Source organism: Salvia splendens, chromosome 21, assembly GCF_004379255.2.
Source record: "Salvia splendens isolate huo1 chromosome 21, SspV2, whole genome shotgun sequence".
NCBI lineage: Eukaryota > Viridiplantae > Streptophyta > Magnoliopsida > Lamiales > Lamiaceae > Salvia > Salvia splendens.
This window is the reverse complement of record NC_056052.1, coordinates 27,330,782-27,346,621: the sequence shown is the minus strand read 5'-3', so window position 1 is coordinate 27,346,621 and position 15,840 is coordinate 27,330,782. Positions and strand designations below refer to the sequence as shown.

The 15,840-nt window shown below is 40.6% G+C and overlaps 4 protein-coding genes across 4 annotated transcripts; 3 read left to right on the top strand and 1 right to left on the bottom strand.

The window, feature by feature from the left end:
• The first annotated feature begins 721 nt into the window (after window positions 1-721).
• Window positions 722-1,713, top strand: LOC121784472. Its single transcript, XM_042182604.1, has 3 exons — window positions 722-832; window positions 895-1,325; window positions 1,443-1,713. The coding sequence occupies exons 1-3, from the start codon at window positions 722-724 to the stop codon at window positions 1,711-1,713; spliced, it is 813 nt and encodes a 270-aa protein (XP_042038538.1).
• Window positions 1,714-3,449: 1,736 nt separating this feature from the next.
• LOC121783321 (ankyrin repeat-containing protein BDA1-like) lies at window positions 3,450-5,337 on the top strand. Its single transcript, XM_042181357.1, has 2 exons — window positions 3,450-4,122; window positions 4,257-5,337. Exons 1-2 carry the CDS (start codon window positions 3,460-3,462, stop codon window positions 5,082-5,084), a joined length of 1,491 nt encoding a protein of 496 aa, XP_042037291.1. The 5' UTR covers window positions 3,450-3,459; the 3' UTR covers window positions 5,085-5,337.
• Window positions 5,338-10,693: 5,356 nt separating this feature from the next.
• On the top strand, window positions 10,694-12,381 carry LOC121783322 (ankyrin repeat-containing protein BDA1-like). Its single transcript, XM_042181358.1, has 2 exons — window positions 10,694-11,349; window positions 11,484-12,381. Exons 1-2 carry the CDS (start codon window positions 10,720-10,722, stop codon window positions 12,312-12,314), a joined length of 1,461 nt encoding a protein of 486 aa, XP_042037292.1. The 5' UTR covers window positions 10,694-10,719; the 3' UTR covers window positions 12,315-12,381.
• LOC121783323 (transcription repressor MYB6-like) lies at window positions 12,341-14,204 on the bottom strand. The gene is made up of 3 exons (XM_042181359.1): window positions 13,989-14,204; window positions 13,783-13,912; window positions 12,341-13,169 (listed from the first exon to the last, which is right to left on the bottom strand). Exons 1-3 carry the CDS (start codon window positions 14,119-14,121, stop codon window positions 12,578-12,580), a joined length of 855 nt encoding a protein of 284 aa, XP_042037293.1. The 5' UTR covers window positions 14,122-14,204; the 3' UTR covers window positions 12,341-12,577.
• Window positions 14,205-15,840: the final 1,636 nt, after the last annotated feature.

Here is a 15,840-nt window from a genome sequence, read left to right as displayed (position 1 = left end):
CTCAAGTAATGTGGGGTTGATTCTCTAATAAAAATTCTAAAATCGTTTGTTTCCCCATCTCTTTCGTACTCTATCAATTTTGTAGTATTAAAAAGTCGTATTTGGCAAAAGAAGAAAGCTGTATCGAAAATAGCTTGCTTGATTGGTTCACCTTAATCAAAATTAACGTGTACTGCATATCTACATAAACCCCAGATTAATGTAATGAATCCTTAATTGAAACTGTAACAACGACATTCAAACACAATATATGTACTTTGTAGCAGCAATGGAGAATCTAGAAATATGTGTGGGGGGCTGCGTGAAAACAAATGGCAGGGGTGCCTGCTGCATACAAAAAATATACTCGCTGATCAAAGATGACTCAAACGAGATGAAGGAGATGGAAGAGGCGAAGTTCGCGGAGACTCCGCTTCACAAAGCGGCGGCGGCGTTGGAAATTCTGAACCTGATGTCGTCCATGGGCAGGAAGCTGGACAGACCTGGCCATAGAGAGGGGTCATCGCGACACGGCAAGATTGATGGCGAGATTCGACAAGATGTTGGTGCGGGTGAAGGGCAAGGGTGGGATGACTCCTCTGTTGCAGTGCGCCAGGCAATGAGGACCCGGACCTTGCGCGGCTGTTGATTATGTGCCCGGAGTCGGTCACCGACGTCAATAACTTAAACCAGACTGTGGTTCACGTAGCGCTGGTGAATCGGGGGGTGCAAAACTGTTAGCATGCTGGTGGACTGGCTGAGGAGGAGGAATCAGATCACCGCGGTTCTGTCCGTCAAGGATCTCAACGGCAACACGGCCCTGCATGCTGCAGCTCAATTTGGATGTCCAGGGGTGAGTATTAATTGCATTTAATCCTTAATAGTCTTTTTTGTTTCATTTATTGTTATTTTTAGTATGTATATAAAACATGCATAATTGCGGAAAAAATAGTGAAACTTGTGAAATTAAACAGACTGAATTCCGACAAGAAGACTGCTCTAGACCTTGCCAAAATGTTCCATCAAACTGCAGTGGAAAAAATCTTAGAAGACAAAGGGGCCAAGGAAAGCATGGACATTAACATACCTCTAACAACAACCGACTACGTCCTCACTGAATCAACCTTGCATGAAAAAATATCCCGAGACTACTACTACCTCACGGCGCAGCTCATCCTCGAGATGCGCAACACCATCTTGGTAGTGGCCACACTCATCGTGGCCGCCACCTACCAGGGGGTGCTCCAGCCCCCTGGCGGAGTCTATCCCTCTCCCGACCCAGAAACCCTAGTGAGCCGCCTCCACCCTAGTATGGGGCGGAGACTGCTGCAGTTAGGAGATGACACGTAGAAGAAACACGTTCGTGATGGAGAAGGCAAAATACAGGCACTTCATGCCGTCCAACACGTTCGCGTTCTTGCTGTCGGTGGTGATAGTGATATTCGTGGTCCCAGGTAATCCAGTGTTCTTGATCCTCCACGTCTGCTTGGTGTTCATGTGCATTATTACACGGGCATCTCCAACATGATCTATTACATGTCGCTCTACGCCATTGTCGGGGCTTATGTCGTGAAGCTCCTGTATTATCCGGTGAAAGCGCTCCTTGTCGATGAGGATTGGTGGCTGCGGGGACTCAGTGTCAAATTTGCCAATCGTTTTAGCGGATCCCAAGGGAAATTCTCCGATGCTGTTATGAAGATGAAGAAGCAGCACACTGTGCTACGTCTTAATTGAAGGACAGATTTTCATTATTTTTTAATTTTTTTTCTTTTGTTTTGCGTTTATAGATGGATGTTAAGTGTGTGGATTGCCGAAATAAGATGTGTGATAATGTGTTCAGATATGCTGGTTTGGTTGATCAGATTCAGTACATTAGGATTTTTTTTATCACTAAAAACAACTTACCGAGTATATTTTAGGGAAACAAAAATTGAGACGCAATTATCATCGTTTGTTTTTTTAGGACGCTTCTATTTATGTCTCCTAATTTTAGTTGAGACACTAACGATAATGACACTTTATGAAGCGCTGGTGGTATAATTATAAATACAAATTAGCATTCTTAATAGAATTTAAAAAGTATCGGCGATTTTTTTTATTGTAGTGTATACTCCATATATAGTCGTACTATACTACTCCATATAATAGAGTTTAAATACTACTCCTTGTGGTAATAAGCTAGTTCTTAATATTTTAATTTTAAAAAATATTAAATTAATTTTTGATAGTCATGGATATTAAGAATTACAAACATTAGGAGACTAATGGTAGCTAAAAATAAATAAAATGTTTAGTTGAATCAGTGCAAACATGAAGAATATTTTCATCTTTTCTCTTTAGTATGGCATTAAAAATTAAAGATTTTGTATACAAAATTAACAAATAAAAAATATTTAATTGTAAAAAAGTTCAAAAATTATTTGCATCAATTTTTTGGGACGGATAAAAATGGCAACAAGAAAATATTTTTTGGGATGAAGCTAGGGATATGTTTTAGTAACTAATTACTTCTGATCCGTGGATCTAACTAAAATTAATGGGCCAGATCCAAGAATTGAACAGTACAAACATATGAGGTGAAACTCATCAAAACAATTCCTTAAAAACCAAAAAGGAAAGGAGAAACAACAATATTCGGAACTCACTACTTTTTGTAACAGTCTCACAGATAGATCATGAATTAGTAGTATTAAATTATTTGAAGTGTGTGAGTATATACCCTCACGTATCAAGAATTATTAGGAGTACTATTTAATCTTTAATTATTTTCTAAATAAACTAGGGTCTTGCAAGAATCTTATTTTTCAAGATTTCATTTACGATTTATAAAAGTAGTCATTACTCCGTACTTGATAGTTTATTGGAACTTCGTTAGCTTTTTTTAATTGAGCAGTTATACTTATCCAAATGAAGAATTCGAACATCATAATTTTATGATATAGAGTACATTATAAAGTTTCCTTACCATTCCCATGCATTACACGTTTGGATATAAAGCTGATTCGATAATCTGCAAAGCAAAAGTAAGTAACTAATCTCTTTTTATTACACACAAGAAGTAAAGAATATCATAAACACTCCTTCCCTTATTATCATGTCCCAAATTAAGTGACACATTTTTTCATCATTACTAAATTCACTCTTATTCTCTATCCAACTTTACATTCTCATCGTTACTAAATTAGTACTACTATTATCTTTCATACTCCATTTTATTACCTTTCCATTTAACTTAAAAAGATCACTTCCTAAATTCTTGTGGCAAATATTGTTAAAAAGAATCAGTTAAGCGGGGACCAGTAAAAAAGTTGCAAATAATAATGAGAAGAAAGGTATTGTGTACTCAACAATAAAGATGGAATCAAAGTTTCCTTTAATTGGGAAGTTTGCTTGAAGAGTTTACTACTCCTACATATGAGATATGTATATAAAGTCTGGATTAGTGTAATAAATTGAAACACTCTATACTTTGTAGCAGTGATGGCAGGACAAAATTTATTTGAAAAAATAACAATATGTGGGGAGAGATGCTCAAAAACAGAGAATGGGGATCCCTGCTGCATAGCAAAAATATACCATCTGTTGGAAGTTCACGCAAAAGAGGTGAAGGAGATGGAAGAGGGCAATTTCGCGGAAACTCCGCTCCACAAAGCGGCCGCAGCGGGGAACACGGAGGTGGCGTTGGAGATCCTGAGCCTGATGCCCTCCCTGGGCGGGAAGCTGAATAGCGGAGGCTGGAGCCCCCTCCACCTGGCCATTAAGGGGGCTCACCGCAACACGGCGATGTTGATGGCGAGGTTCGACAAGATGCTGGTGCGGGTGAAGGGCAAGAAGGGGATGACACCGCTGATGCTGTGTGCAGCCAGATCTGGCAAGGAGGAGGAGGAGGAGGAGCATGGGAAGCACAATGAGGAGAGGAGGCTTCTTGCGCAGCTGCTGCTGGCGTGCCCGGAGTCGGTGAGCGACAGGAATAACAAGAACCAGACCGTGGTTCACGTGGCGCTGGAGAACAGGGGGTGCAAGACGGTGTGCATGCTGGTGGATTGGCTCAAGAGGAGGAATCAGATCACTTCGGTTTTGTCGGTCAAGGATATCGACGGCAACACGGCTCTTCATGCTGCGGCTCTCTATGGATGTCAAGGGGTGAGTCACTCACTCAACTTTTTTTTTTATTCCATTTTCGATTTTCATAGATTGTTTTGAATCAGAATATTGTCTTCATGTATGCCTCTATAATGAAATGTTATTTTGTGGATAATTTATGGTTTTCCTTGTAGGGGGCGAAAAAATTAGCGGGACTGGTCAAAGTAAACAGACTGAATTCCGAAGGCAACACTGCTCTAGACCTTGCCAAAAACCAAGATATTATATACAACTTAGAACGTAAAGGAGCCAAGCGCGGCAGAGATATCTACAGACATACAAAAGCCGATTACGTGCTCGACAAAGCAACCTTCCCCGAAGCCATCTCCCGTGCCTACTACTACCTAACAGTGCAACTCACCCTCGAGATGCGCAACACCATCTTGGTAGTGGCCACGCTCATCGTGGCCGCCACCTACCAGGGGGTGTTCAGCCCCCCTGGCGGCCTCTATCCCGCCCCCGACCCACAAATCCCCAACAAAACCCAAGTCAGCAGCCATCTCCCCTTTATGGGGCGGAGGCTGCTGGTGACCCCCGAGGACAAACACTTGGCCGGTCAGATGGTGATGGAGAAGGCAAAATACCGGTACTTCATGCCGTCCAACACGTTCGCGTTTGCGCTGTCAATCGTGATAGTGATATTTGTCGTCCCAGGCACGCCGGTGTTCTTGATCCTCCACATCTGCTTGGTCTTCATGTCCATGAGCTATCTTCTTGCTCTCGACGCTATATCTTATTACACGGGCATCTCCAACATGATCTTTTACATGTCCGTCTACGCCATTGGCGGAGCCTTTATTGTGAAGCTCTTGTATTATCCTGTCAAAGCGCTCCTCGTCGACGAGGATTGGTGGCTGCGGGGAATCAGCGTCAAATTTGACAACTTTATAGGAACCAAGGGGAATTTCTACACCATTAGCCTGAAAATGAAGAAGCAGCACATGCTTCTACGTCTTAACTGAAGGACGGATTTTCGTTGCTTTCTTGTGTGTCTGAGAAGAAGTTGCTTTCATACAAGCCAGGGTTCGAATTTATTGTAGATTGAGACCATAACTATTGCATGTTAAGGTCATGTAATAACTTGCGTCTTTTTTGTGTGTGTTGTTTTTGTTTTTGTTTGAGAGTGATGGAAGTGGTGTGGGTTGAAGAAATAAGATGTGTGATAATGTAACTAATGATTTGGATGATTAAATAAAAATCTTGTTATTGGATCTAGCCTAGAATGACGACGATATGCAAGTGATAAGTTGGAATGTTGGATGTTCATCATTGATTAGCTTTTTATCTTGAGCAGTTAGCCAAATGAAGTAATTCAAACAGCTGAAAAAAGGAATCATAAATTAGCCGCCCCTCATTCATTGCTCATTCATTACAGTGGAATTCCTAGAACATATTTAATAGTGTAGAGTTCCTAGTTGTGGTGTAGTTCCAATACTCATTTATTGGTGTACTCAAAGAGACTCAAATCTCCCTATAAATACTAGGGAGATGAGCATTTCATATACACAAGAAATATAAACTTTTTTCTCTCTACTCTCTACATAAACTATGTCTTACCAATTCTGCTATACCTTTCTCTATTACCATCTTTAAGATGATATCAGAGCAGAAAATCAACAAAAAACCTCAAATGGAGGTCAACCAAATACATACTCTCGAGCTATTGATCGAGACAATCTCAAATCTAATTGATTTGTACAAAACCAACACAAATCAAAACCAAAAATGCTACCAGCCGAAGAACCTCGGTGTGGAGTCCAATCCTACTGCAGCATCAGCCACGAGCCCTTGCCTTCCTAAGAAATCCCCATATCTCAATCAAATCCCTTCTCCTATCGGCGAATCTGCCACCGCTCCGAAGAAGACCAGCGACGATTACGAATCTGCCACCGACTCCAGCGGCGAATCTGCCACCGAGTCAGCCACACATAGCCATAATCGAAGTGTAGAAAGTCATGGACTTTTGGCCGCTGCACAACCTATATTCGTCGCTTCCCGTGGCCCAACCGTCGACGGATGGAACACGATTGCTAAAGCACCGGAGATTGTTGAAATCATGGAATTCGCGGTGTCGGAAAGCAACCAACAGATACATGCATGTTCAGCGTCGCCGACGGAGGATGAAGGAGCATCGGCAGCGGAGGTTGTGTGGTTGGGAAGGAGGAAGAAGCGGAGGAGGCGCTAGGCCAACGCACCGACGGACAGCGCCTATCCATCGGATATCTTCGAAAAGAGCATCGACGGCGGCGGCGGCTTTGCGATGGGAAATGGGGAAGAAGTGTAGGAAATTGCAAAGGGGGAGACGACTGAGGATATTTGGCCGAAAATGGGGTTTTCTAAAATAAACCACACCATTTTGCAAATAAACCCACAAAGTTTGGATAAATCTCAAAATGAACCCCACCACAAAAATTCCTCCCAAATTTCCCCCCAGTCAATTCTGATATTACCAAACCCACCTCTGTTGACTGAAATATTACACAAAAACCCCCTTTTGTCCGAATTTCTGAAAATACACCCCGAACTTTCGACAAAAATGAAAATACACCCCGACATTTTGAATTTCAGCCTTTCATTACTTGTAAAAACACATTCCAAACTTTAGCGTACTCATCTTCCTCAAACATAGGACCTAAAGACTACCATTGGCCTTTTGACTGTGGGGCAACCGATACCATGTCCTTTGATGCATCGGACTTCCTCGATATTTCCCAATCCACAAATTTTTTTGTCCAAACAGCTAGTGGGGAGTTAGAACAAGTAGTGGGGGCGGGAACTGTCACTATCTCACCAACCCTTCACCTCTCGAACTTTCTTTATGTTCATTCATTGTCCCACAAACTTTTATCTGCTAGTCATGTAACAAGAGATCTCAACTGCAAATTGCTAATGCAGCCTCATTTTTGTATGTTACAGGATATCAAGACGGGGACGATAGTTGGGCGTGACACTGAGCGACATGGATTGTACTATGTGGATGAGATAGCCCAACAGAGTACTGCAATGCTAACCCACGGACTAACTGACAGACAGATTTGGCTCTTGCATCGCCGGTTAGGGCACCCATCCATAAGTTATCATCGCCTACTCTTTTCTAAGTTAGTTTCTTCTACGCATGTTTTGAATTGTGAAACGTGTGTTTTAGCAAAAAGTCACAGACATTCCTTCAAATTAAACAACACTAGAGAAAAATCACCTTTTGCTTTGGTTCACTCTGATGTGTGGGGCCCTGCTCCGGTTACTGGAGGACAAGGTTTTCGATATTTTTTGTTGTTTATTGATGATTTTTCGCGTATGACTTGGATTTATTTTTTGAAAACAAAATCAGAAGTTTTCGAGAAATTTACTGAGTTCTATCATCTTGTCCAAACCCAATATAACTCTAGAATTCAAATCCTTAGATCTGATAATGGGAGGGAATACGTGAACTCTAAGATGACATCTTTCTTCACTGAAAATGGCCTTGTCCACCAAACTTCATGTGCCTATACACCAGAACAAAATGGGGTAGCCGAGCAGAAAAATTGATATATCTTAGAAATCATCTGTGCCCTCCTCATTGAATCAAACATCCCAAAATCCTTCTGGCCAGAAGCCATCGCAACTTCCGTCTATCTCTTAAATCGTCTTCCCACAGGGATCCTTAACTTCAAAACTCCTCTAGAGGTCTTCTCTTCCCAAAACTCGGTACCATCGTCCCTCCATCTCGACCCCCAAAATTTTTGGTTGTACCGTGTTTGTCCATATCCCCAAACATGACTGTGACAAATTCTCACCTTGTGCAGTCAAATGTATCTTCTTGGGTTATGTAAAAAATCAAAATGGTTACCGATGTTATGACCCTTCGACAGATCGTATGTACACAACTATGAACTGCGACTTTGTTGAAAGTGAATATTTCTATAGCCAATCTAGCGGTCAGGGAGAGAGAAAGTTAGAAAACTTGAGTAGTGACGCACTAAATTGGCTACCTCTTTGGGGAGAAACCATTCAGGGGAGGGAGAGAACAACCAAACAAATAAGTCAGACCAAAATCCTATCACAAAAGTTGGTCCAACGGAGGAAGTTAGCAGTACCATCGGGCAGTCAAATCCCCAAGAACATATATGACCAATCTTTGATTCCTGAGGTAAACACTTCTGATCCCTATATTGGTACCCTACCTGAAACCACTAACAGTGACAGGGAAAACATAAGTGATACAAATGAGCCACTGATGGAACAAGAGACAGGGCACGGCAGATTGCCCTAAAGAAGTACAAGGGGCATTCCTCCTCGGAGATATTTGCCAGACTGGAAAGAGCAGAAATCTAGATACAGTATTGCCAATCTCACCCAGGGACACCTTACCGAAATGGCTAGGGCATTCGAAGCTGCACTTTATGAAGAAGAAGAGATTCCGGAGTCCTTCGAAGAGGCAATGAAACACACGCACTGGAGGGAAGCCATGAAGAAGGAAATTGATGCGTTGATAAAAAATGAAACGTGGGAAAAGTGTATTCTACCTCCGGGAAAGAAACCAGTAGGATGTCGGTGGATCTTCACCATAAAAGGCGTGCAGATGGTTCAATCGAGAGATACAATGCAAGATTGGTTTCTAAGGGATATACTCAAGTGTATGGAGTAGACTACGAAGAAACTTTTTCCCCTGTGGCCAAACTAAATACAGTAAAAGCACTTCTATCTGTAGCTGCATGTAAGGAATGACCATTATACCAGTTTGATGTTACAAATGCCTTTCTTCATGAAGAACTTGAGAAAGACAAAAAAGTATACATGGAGGTCCCCCCAGGTTTTTGTGAATAATTTGGAAAAGGACAGGTGTGCAGACTGAGAAAGACTCTTTTTGGGTTAAAGCAATCCCCAGAGTGTGGTTTGGAAGATTTTGCCAGGCAATGTTCAAACATGGCTTCAAACAGAGCCATTCAGATCACACACTATTCCTAAAGAAGAGGAACGGCAAAATGACATGTCTAATAATCTATGTTGACGACATGATCATAACAGGAGATGATGACGAAGAGATCCAAAATCTAAAGGAGAATCTTTTCAAGGAGTTTGAAATGAAGGACTTGGGAGCTTTAAAGTACTTCCTAGGAATTGAAGTGTTGAGATCCAAGCACAGAATATTCCTAAGGCAGAAGAAGTATGTTCTTGACATGTTAGCAGAAACGGGCCTACTGGACTGCAAGCCTGCTGAAACGCCAATGGTACCCAACCATGGATTGAAGATTGTGGATGGAGCTAAGCCTACAGATCGTGAAAGATATCAACGGTTAGTAGGTAAACTTAACTATCTTTCTCATACTATGCCCGACATCACATATGCAGTTGGAATTGTCAGTCAATTCATGCATCAGCCTCAGGAAGATCATATGGATGCTGTCATGAGAATTGTGAGATACTTAAAGGGAACAGCCAGCCATGGGGTATTCTTAGAAAATAAGAAAGATTTGGAGATTGATGGATACACTGATGTTGATTGGGCAAGCAATCCGGTGGATAGAAAATCTACCGGAGGATATTTTACCTTTGTTGGGGGCAACCTTGTCACTTGGAGAAGCAAGAAGCAAAAAGTTGTAGCTCTATCAAGTGCTGAAGCCGAATTTCGAGGAATCAGAAGTGGCCTGATGGAGATACTTTGGCTTAGAAGATTGTTAACAGAAATTGGCTTTCCACCCACTCGGAAGAGTCAGCTTTTCTGTGACAATAAAGCTGCAATTACCATTTCAGAAAATCTCGTACAGCATGACAGGACCAAACATGTTGAGGTCGATCGTCACTTTATCAAAGAGAAACTTGAAAGCGGCATCATCGAATTTCCATTCGTCCGATCTGAGGAACAACTTGCAGACATACTAACCAAGGCATAGAGTCCTAAAGTCTTCAAAGAATTTCTGGGCAAGTTGAGTATCGGAGATACCGTTGCTCAACTTGATGGGGAGTGTTGGAAAAAGGAATCATAAATTAGCCGCCCCTCATTCATTACAGTGGAGTTCCTAGAACATATTTAATAGTGTAGAGTTCCTAGTTGCGGTGTAGTTCCAATACTCATTTATTGGTGTACTCAAAGAGACTCAAATCTCCCTATAAATACTAGGGAGATGAGCATTTCATATACACAAGAAATATAAACTTTTTTCTCTCTACTCTCTACATAAACTATGTCTTACCTATCCTGCTATATCTCTCTCGATTACCATCTTTAAGACAAACATTATCTTAAATTTAATATACGTATATAGTTTCCTTACCTTTTATAGATACTTTGTACCACATGCATTACACGTTTGGATATATGTATATATACTACATTTAGTCTGATTTATACATTTCTGTAAAGCAAAAGTCTTAAAGGGTATTTTATTTAACACTGAAGAAAGGTATTGAATAAATTACAAATTAAAGTATATACAAACGTGAAGAAAGGTATAAAGCGTAGTTTATCTCACCCAATTGGGAAACAGAATGCCTTGCTTCATTAGTTTCCCATATATAATCACAATTCACGTGTACTACATATCTATATAAACCCTAGATTATTGTAATAAAATACAACATCCTTAAAAGTGTAACACTGTATACTTTGTAGCAGCAATGGAGGATTTTTCGAGCATTAAAATATGTGAGGGGATCTGCAAAAGAACAAATAGTGGGGATGGATGCTGCATAGCAAAAATATACTCATTTTTAAAAGATCACGCAAAAGAGCTCAAGGATATGGAAGAGGCGAAGTTCGCGGAGACTCCGCTCCACAAAGCAGCTGCAGCCGGCAACACGGCGGTGGCGTTGGAGCTCCTGAGCCTGATGCCGTCACTAGGAAGGAAGCTGGATTGGGGGGGCTCGAGCCCCCTCCACCTGGCCATAGAAGGGGCCCACCGGGATACGGCGAGATTCATGGCTGCATTCGACAGGATGTTGGTGCGAGTGAAGGGCAAGAACGGGATGACTCCGCTGCTGCTGTGCGCGGCCAGAGCCGGCAACCATGATGAAGAAGAGAGGAGGCTTCTCGCGCGGCTGCTCATCGTGTGCCCGGAGTCTGTCCACGACGTGAACAACTTGAAGCAGACCGTGGTTCACGTAGCGCTGGTTAATCAGGGGTGCAAGACCGTGTGCATGCTCGTGGATTGGCTGAGGAGGAGGAATCGGATCTCGTCGGTCCTGTCTGTCAAGGATCTCAACGGCAACACACCCCTTCATGCCGCGGCTCAATTTGGATGTCTAGGGGTCAGTCATAGTTAATTTAATAATGAAGGCGTGAGTGGAATAAATTAGTAGAGTAAAAGTGAAGTAAGACATGGGTATTTGATTTGATAATTGATATTATATGAATGATGGGTGTGGTGTTTAATTTGTTGTAGGGGGCAGAAAAAATAGTGAAATTGGTGAAATTGAACAGACTGAATTCAGAGAGGATGAGCGCTCTAGACCTTGCCATAAAATACAATCAAAGTGAAGTGATGAGACTCTTAGTAGAAAAAGGCGGCAAGAGAAAAAATGAGATTCGCGACGATACAACAACAACCGATTACGTCCTCACCGACTCAACCCTCTCCGAAGCCTTCTCCCGAGCCTTCTACTTCCTAACCAAAGAGCTCACCCTTGAACTGCGCAACACCATCTTGGTGGTCGCCACGCTCATTGTATCCGCCACCTACCAAGCGGTGCTCCAGCCTCCAGGAGGACTCTATCCCCCCGACGACACACAAACCACCCGCCCCACTATGGGACTGGGACGGAGGCTGCTTTTAACGGGGGACGACATGTGGAAAAACTTGGCCGGGCAGATGGTGATGGAGAAGGAGAAGTACCGGTACTTCATGCCGTGCAACACATTCTCGTTCGCCCTCTCGGTCGTGATAATGATATTCGTGGTCCCGGGCTCGCCAGTGTTCTTGATCCTCCACCTCTGCCTGGTGTTCATGTGCATCAGCTATCTTCTGGCTCTTGACGCCATATCTCATTACACGGTCATCTCCGACATGATTTACGCCATGTCCCTCTATGCTATTGTGGGGGCGTATATTGTGAAACTCTTGTATTATCCGGTGAAAGCGCTCCTCATCGACGAGGACTGGTGGCTGCAGGGACTCAGTGTCAAAGTTTCCAACTGTTCTAGCGTAGTTAAATGGTTTCACACCAATACTGCTATGAGGATGAAGAAGCAGCACACGGTGCTACTTCTTAATTAGTGATTCTACTTATTACTAAATAAATGTAAACAAAAGGGCATCAATTGTATACTCCATTTAACAACAATTTTGTTTCTCCTTTACATTATTCACCAAAACAAACATTCGCCGAATTAATACTATATATGAAACTCAAATCCTCTCCCGAAATCATAAATATCACAACCACACACATACACATAACATAGGTTAATTAATTAATTAATTATAACAATAATCTTCAGTAGTTACGTAGTAATTAATTAATTAATTATTCACACAAGTCAAAGAAATGATGGAAAAGAAGCCAGCAATGTAGATGATTCTTCCTCCCCACCAATATTCCCTTGTGCTTGGTCCCATAAAAAGTAACCAGAAAATGAATTCTGTGCTTCAATCCATTCATTCATCTCATTTCTCTGTTGCAAACACTCAGCCTCTGAGATTGCACTATTCTGCACATCCATAGGCAGCATAAGATTCTCTAGATTCTCCATTATTGGTGTGAATTGGACCATTTCTTGTTTGTCATGATGGTGCCATGTTTCTTGGTTCAGTAATGCATTTTCATGGAGAATGTGATCTATTCTGGTATTGCTAGTGAGGCCAAGGGCTTCTGCGCTCGTGGTGGGTCCGATGTCGAACATGAAGGTTGTGGTTTTGAGAGGGAGTAATGTGTCCTGAGGAGGCGACTTGGTGGATAGATTTAGGTAGGGGAAGTGGATTTGAGGAGAGGTGAAGCGAGAATCTTGATTAGGGTTTGTTTTGGTGTTGTTTGATGATGACTTTCTTATCTTCTTCTTGATCCACGAATTCCAGTAGTTTTTTATCTCGTTATCAGTTCTTCCCGGTAAATGGCTCGCTATGTGTGCCCATCTGGCAATAGTAGATCATGTAAAAGATCAATGATCGGAATTAAGTTTTAGTACAAAATTGATAAAAAAAAACTTAATTAAACAAGCAAAGTTGTCGCTTTACTATAAAATTTGCTAGAATAAAGGAAAAGGTTTGAGAGGGATGGAACGTGGGATTTCTTCGTTGAGAAGTGACTTAAAAAACAAGTGCTAGAATAATTCATACTTGACTACTGTATGCTTGTTTTTTACTATAAAAATATTCTATAATTAGACAAAATTTGTGACATTACCATCTTAACGACTTCCAAACTGCCAAGTGAAAGCTACGTATTTGAATATGAAAAAAGTACTATACACACACATGCAAAAATACACACATTACTCTAAAGTCTAAACTACTTATGGCTAAAACACACTCAAGAATTTAATATCTACATATACACACATTATGCATATAATCAAGAATTGAAATTATAATGATCAACAATAATATACACACATTATGCATATAATCAAGAATTGAAATTATAATGATAAAAAATCATCAAAAATATAGTAGTGCCACACAATCAACGATAATTCTACTTAATTTTTGTCGGTAAATTTTTGTGTACAGTGTTAGGTTTTATTACCTGTTTCCTACTGCCCCATGAAGATTGATGATCATCTTCTCCTCTTCCGGTGTGAACCTCCCCCTTCGAATATCCGGCCTCAGATAATTTATCCATCTCAGACGACAGCTCTTGCCGCATCTTTGAAGCCCTACCACAAAAAAAATAATCAACATTACAAGTACTAAATACTAATAATAGACACAATTAATGATTGTGAAAAAAACCTGCTTTCTGAGGCACTTCGCTCCAACAGCCATAGCCATGAGTGGTGATGTACTGGACGAGCTTCTCGTCTTCCTCGGGCGACCACAGCCCCCGCTTGACCTTCTGCTGGTTGCAGCAAGAATGGTGTCCCATGATCACTAATTTTATTAATTTTTAGGTTAAATTAAGGAGAAAGTTGGGAGCGATTCTGCTTTAATTTATTTTGAGAGAGAAAAGAATTGGACCCATGAAACAGGACTAATATTTGTGCTTTCCATCTAACACTAAAATGACATTTTATCAAACTCAATATAGTTCTACGAAAACACTGTCTACGTACACATGTAAGTATTATGTACAGTAACAAACTTTTATTTTCATCATATATATATATATAGTCTCTTCCGCCGATGTTTGCGTACGTACGAATCGCCACTTTCCGACGTGCAAATCAAGTCATGTACTAATAACCAACTTAAGCATTAAAGAATCACAATTTGTTAGTATTTTTTTTATTATGGGGAAAGAATGCCGACAATTTCAAGTGTGCTAGACTGCAAAGTGGTACCAATAACTATTTTAAAATGCACATTTTTACTATTTTCGTATCGTTATTAGGGTCTATAAGGTCCAATGTCCGCCCATGCTACAATTGTTTCAAGCTGTGGGGATACCGAAAAATGCCTAACCGGTTTGGGTCTACCAACGTCAAAATCCTAGTTCTGTCACAATTTTGTATTCATAATATATCTTTGGCATTTTTCGGGAAATGTCCTGAATAAATGGGACACACGAATCAAACTTTTTTTCAAAATTGAAGACTTTTTAAGAAAAAACTCAGGGTAAGGGGTAAGGTGAAATTAGGCAAAAAGAAAATTAAACTTTGGTAGAAGTAATTAAAAGCTAGGTATGCATTGTCCCACATGCACTCCATTCTTAAGTCAACTATGAAATGATGGAAAATACTAAATTTGAAGTTATTGTATGAGAACCTTGTATATAATGCTAAGGCGAAAACTGATTCACCGCTCAGATTTTTCAATTATCTCTTCTAATATTTTCTTGGCTATGTATGTGTGTTACATATGCATATAGGTCTATATATGTATTATGGATTCATTCCATGTGTAATACATATATCAATCAATTGTACATATTTTGAGAATACGGTTATAAATAGAGGATACATTTTGAGCAATAAAATAATGTAAGTGTTGATAGAGAAAATGGGGAAAGAAGCAATGATAATGATTAGAGAGGGATTTCAACTGATGCAAATCTTCCACCATACAGATTTGAAAAATAAGTGAATTTTGCTTGGATGGATGAGAAGCTGGATTTGGAAGTAAAATGCAAATCATTCTAAAAAGGACAGATTTAGGGGTGGGAATGATATAAAACATAGAAATGATTAATCTTAGCTTTAAGGGGGAGCAATAGAGTAGCCTATCATGGCCTACACCTTAGGGAGAGATTAAGAAGGTAATTAGTGAGATTGTGAGAAATGACATGTGAAATAACCTCCTAAGCATGGTTGGTTGAGTTAGGAGTAATTCATAGATAACAATAACATATCCACCTTAATCAATTAAGCTCTTTAATAAGGTTAATTATGCTTAATTTCTGTGTGTTTAACACTAACTATTTGTATTGGCGAATTGCAGCTAGTGATGGCCCATTAAATGGGCCCTACTATCCATCATTAGTAGCTTAATTATACCTTTCTCGTAATCACATCCACCTTGCTCATTTGAATCATTTTCGAGCTTTTTTCTTTTCTTATTCAATTGAAGTTGAAGCTTAATTATACCTTTCTCGTAATAACAAAATCAATCCACATCCCTATGTCAGAAGCGGAAGTTAGGATATCAC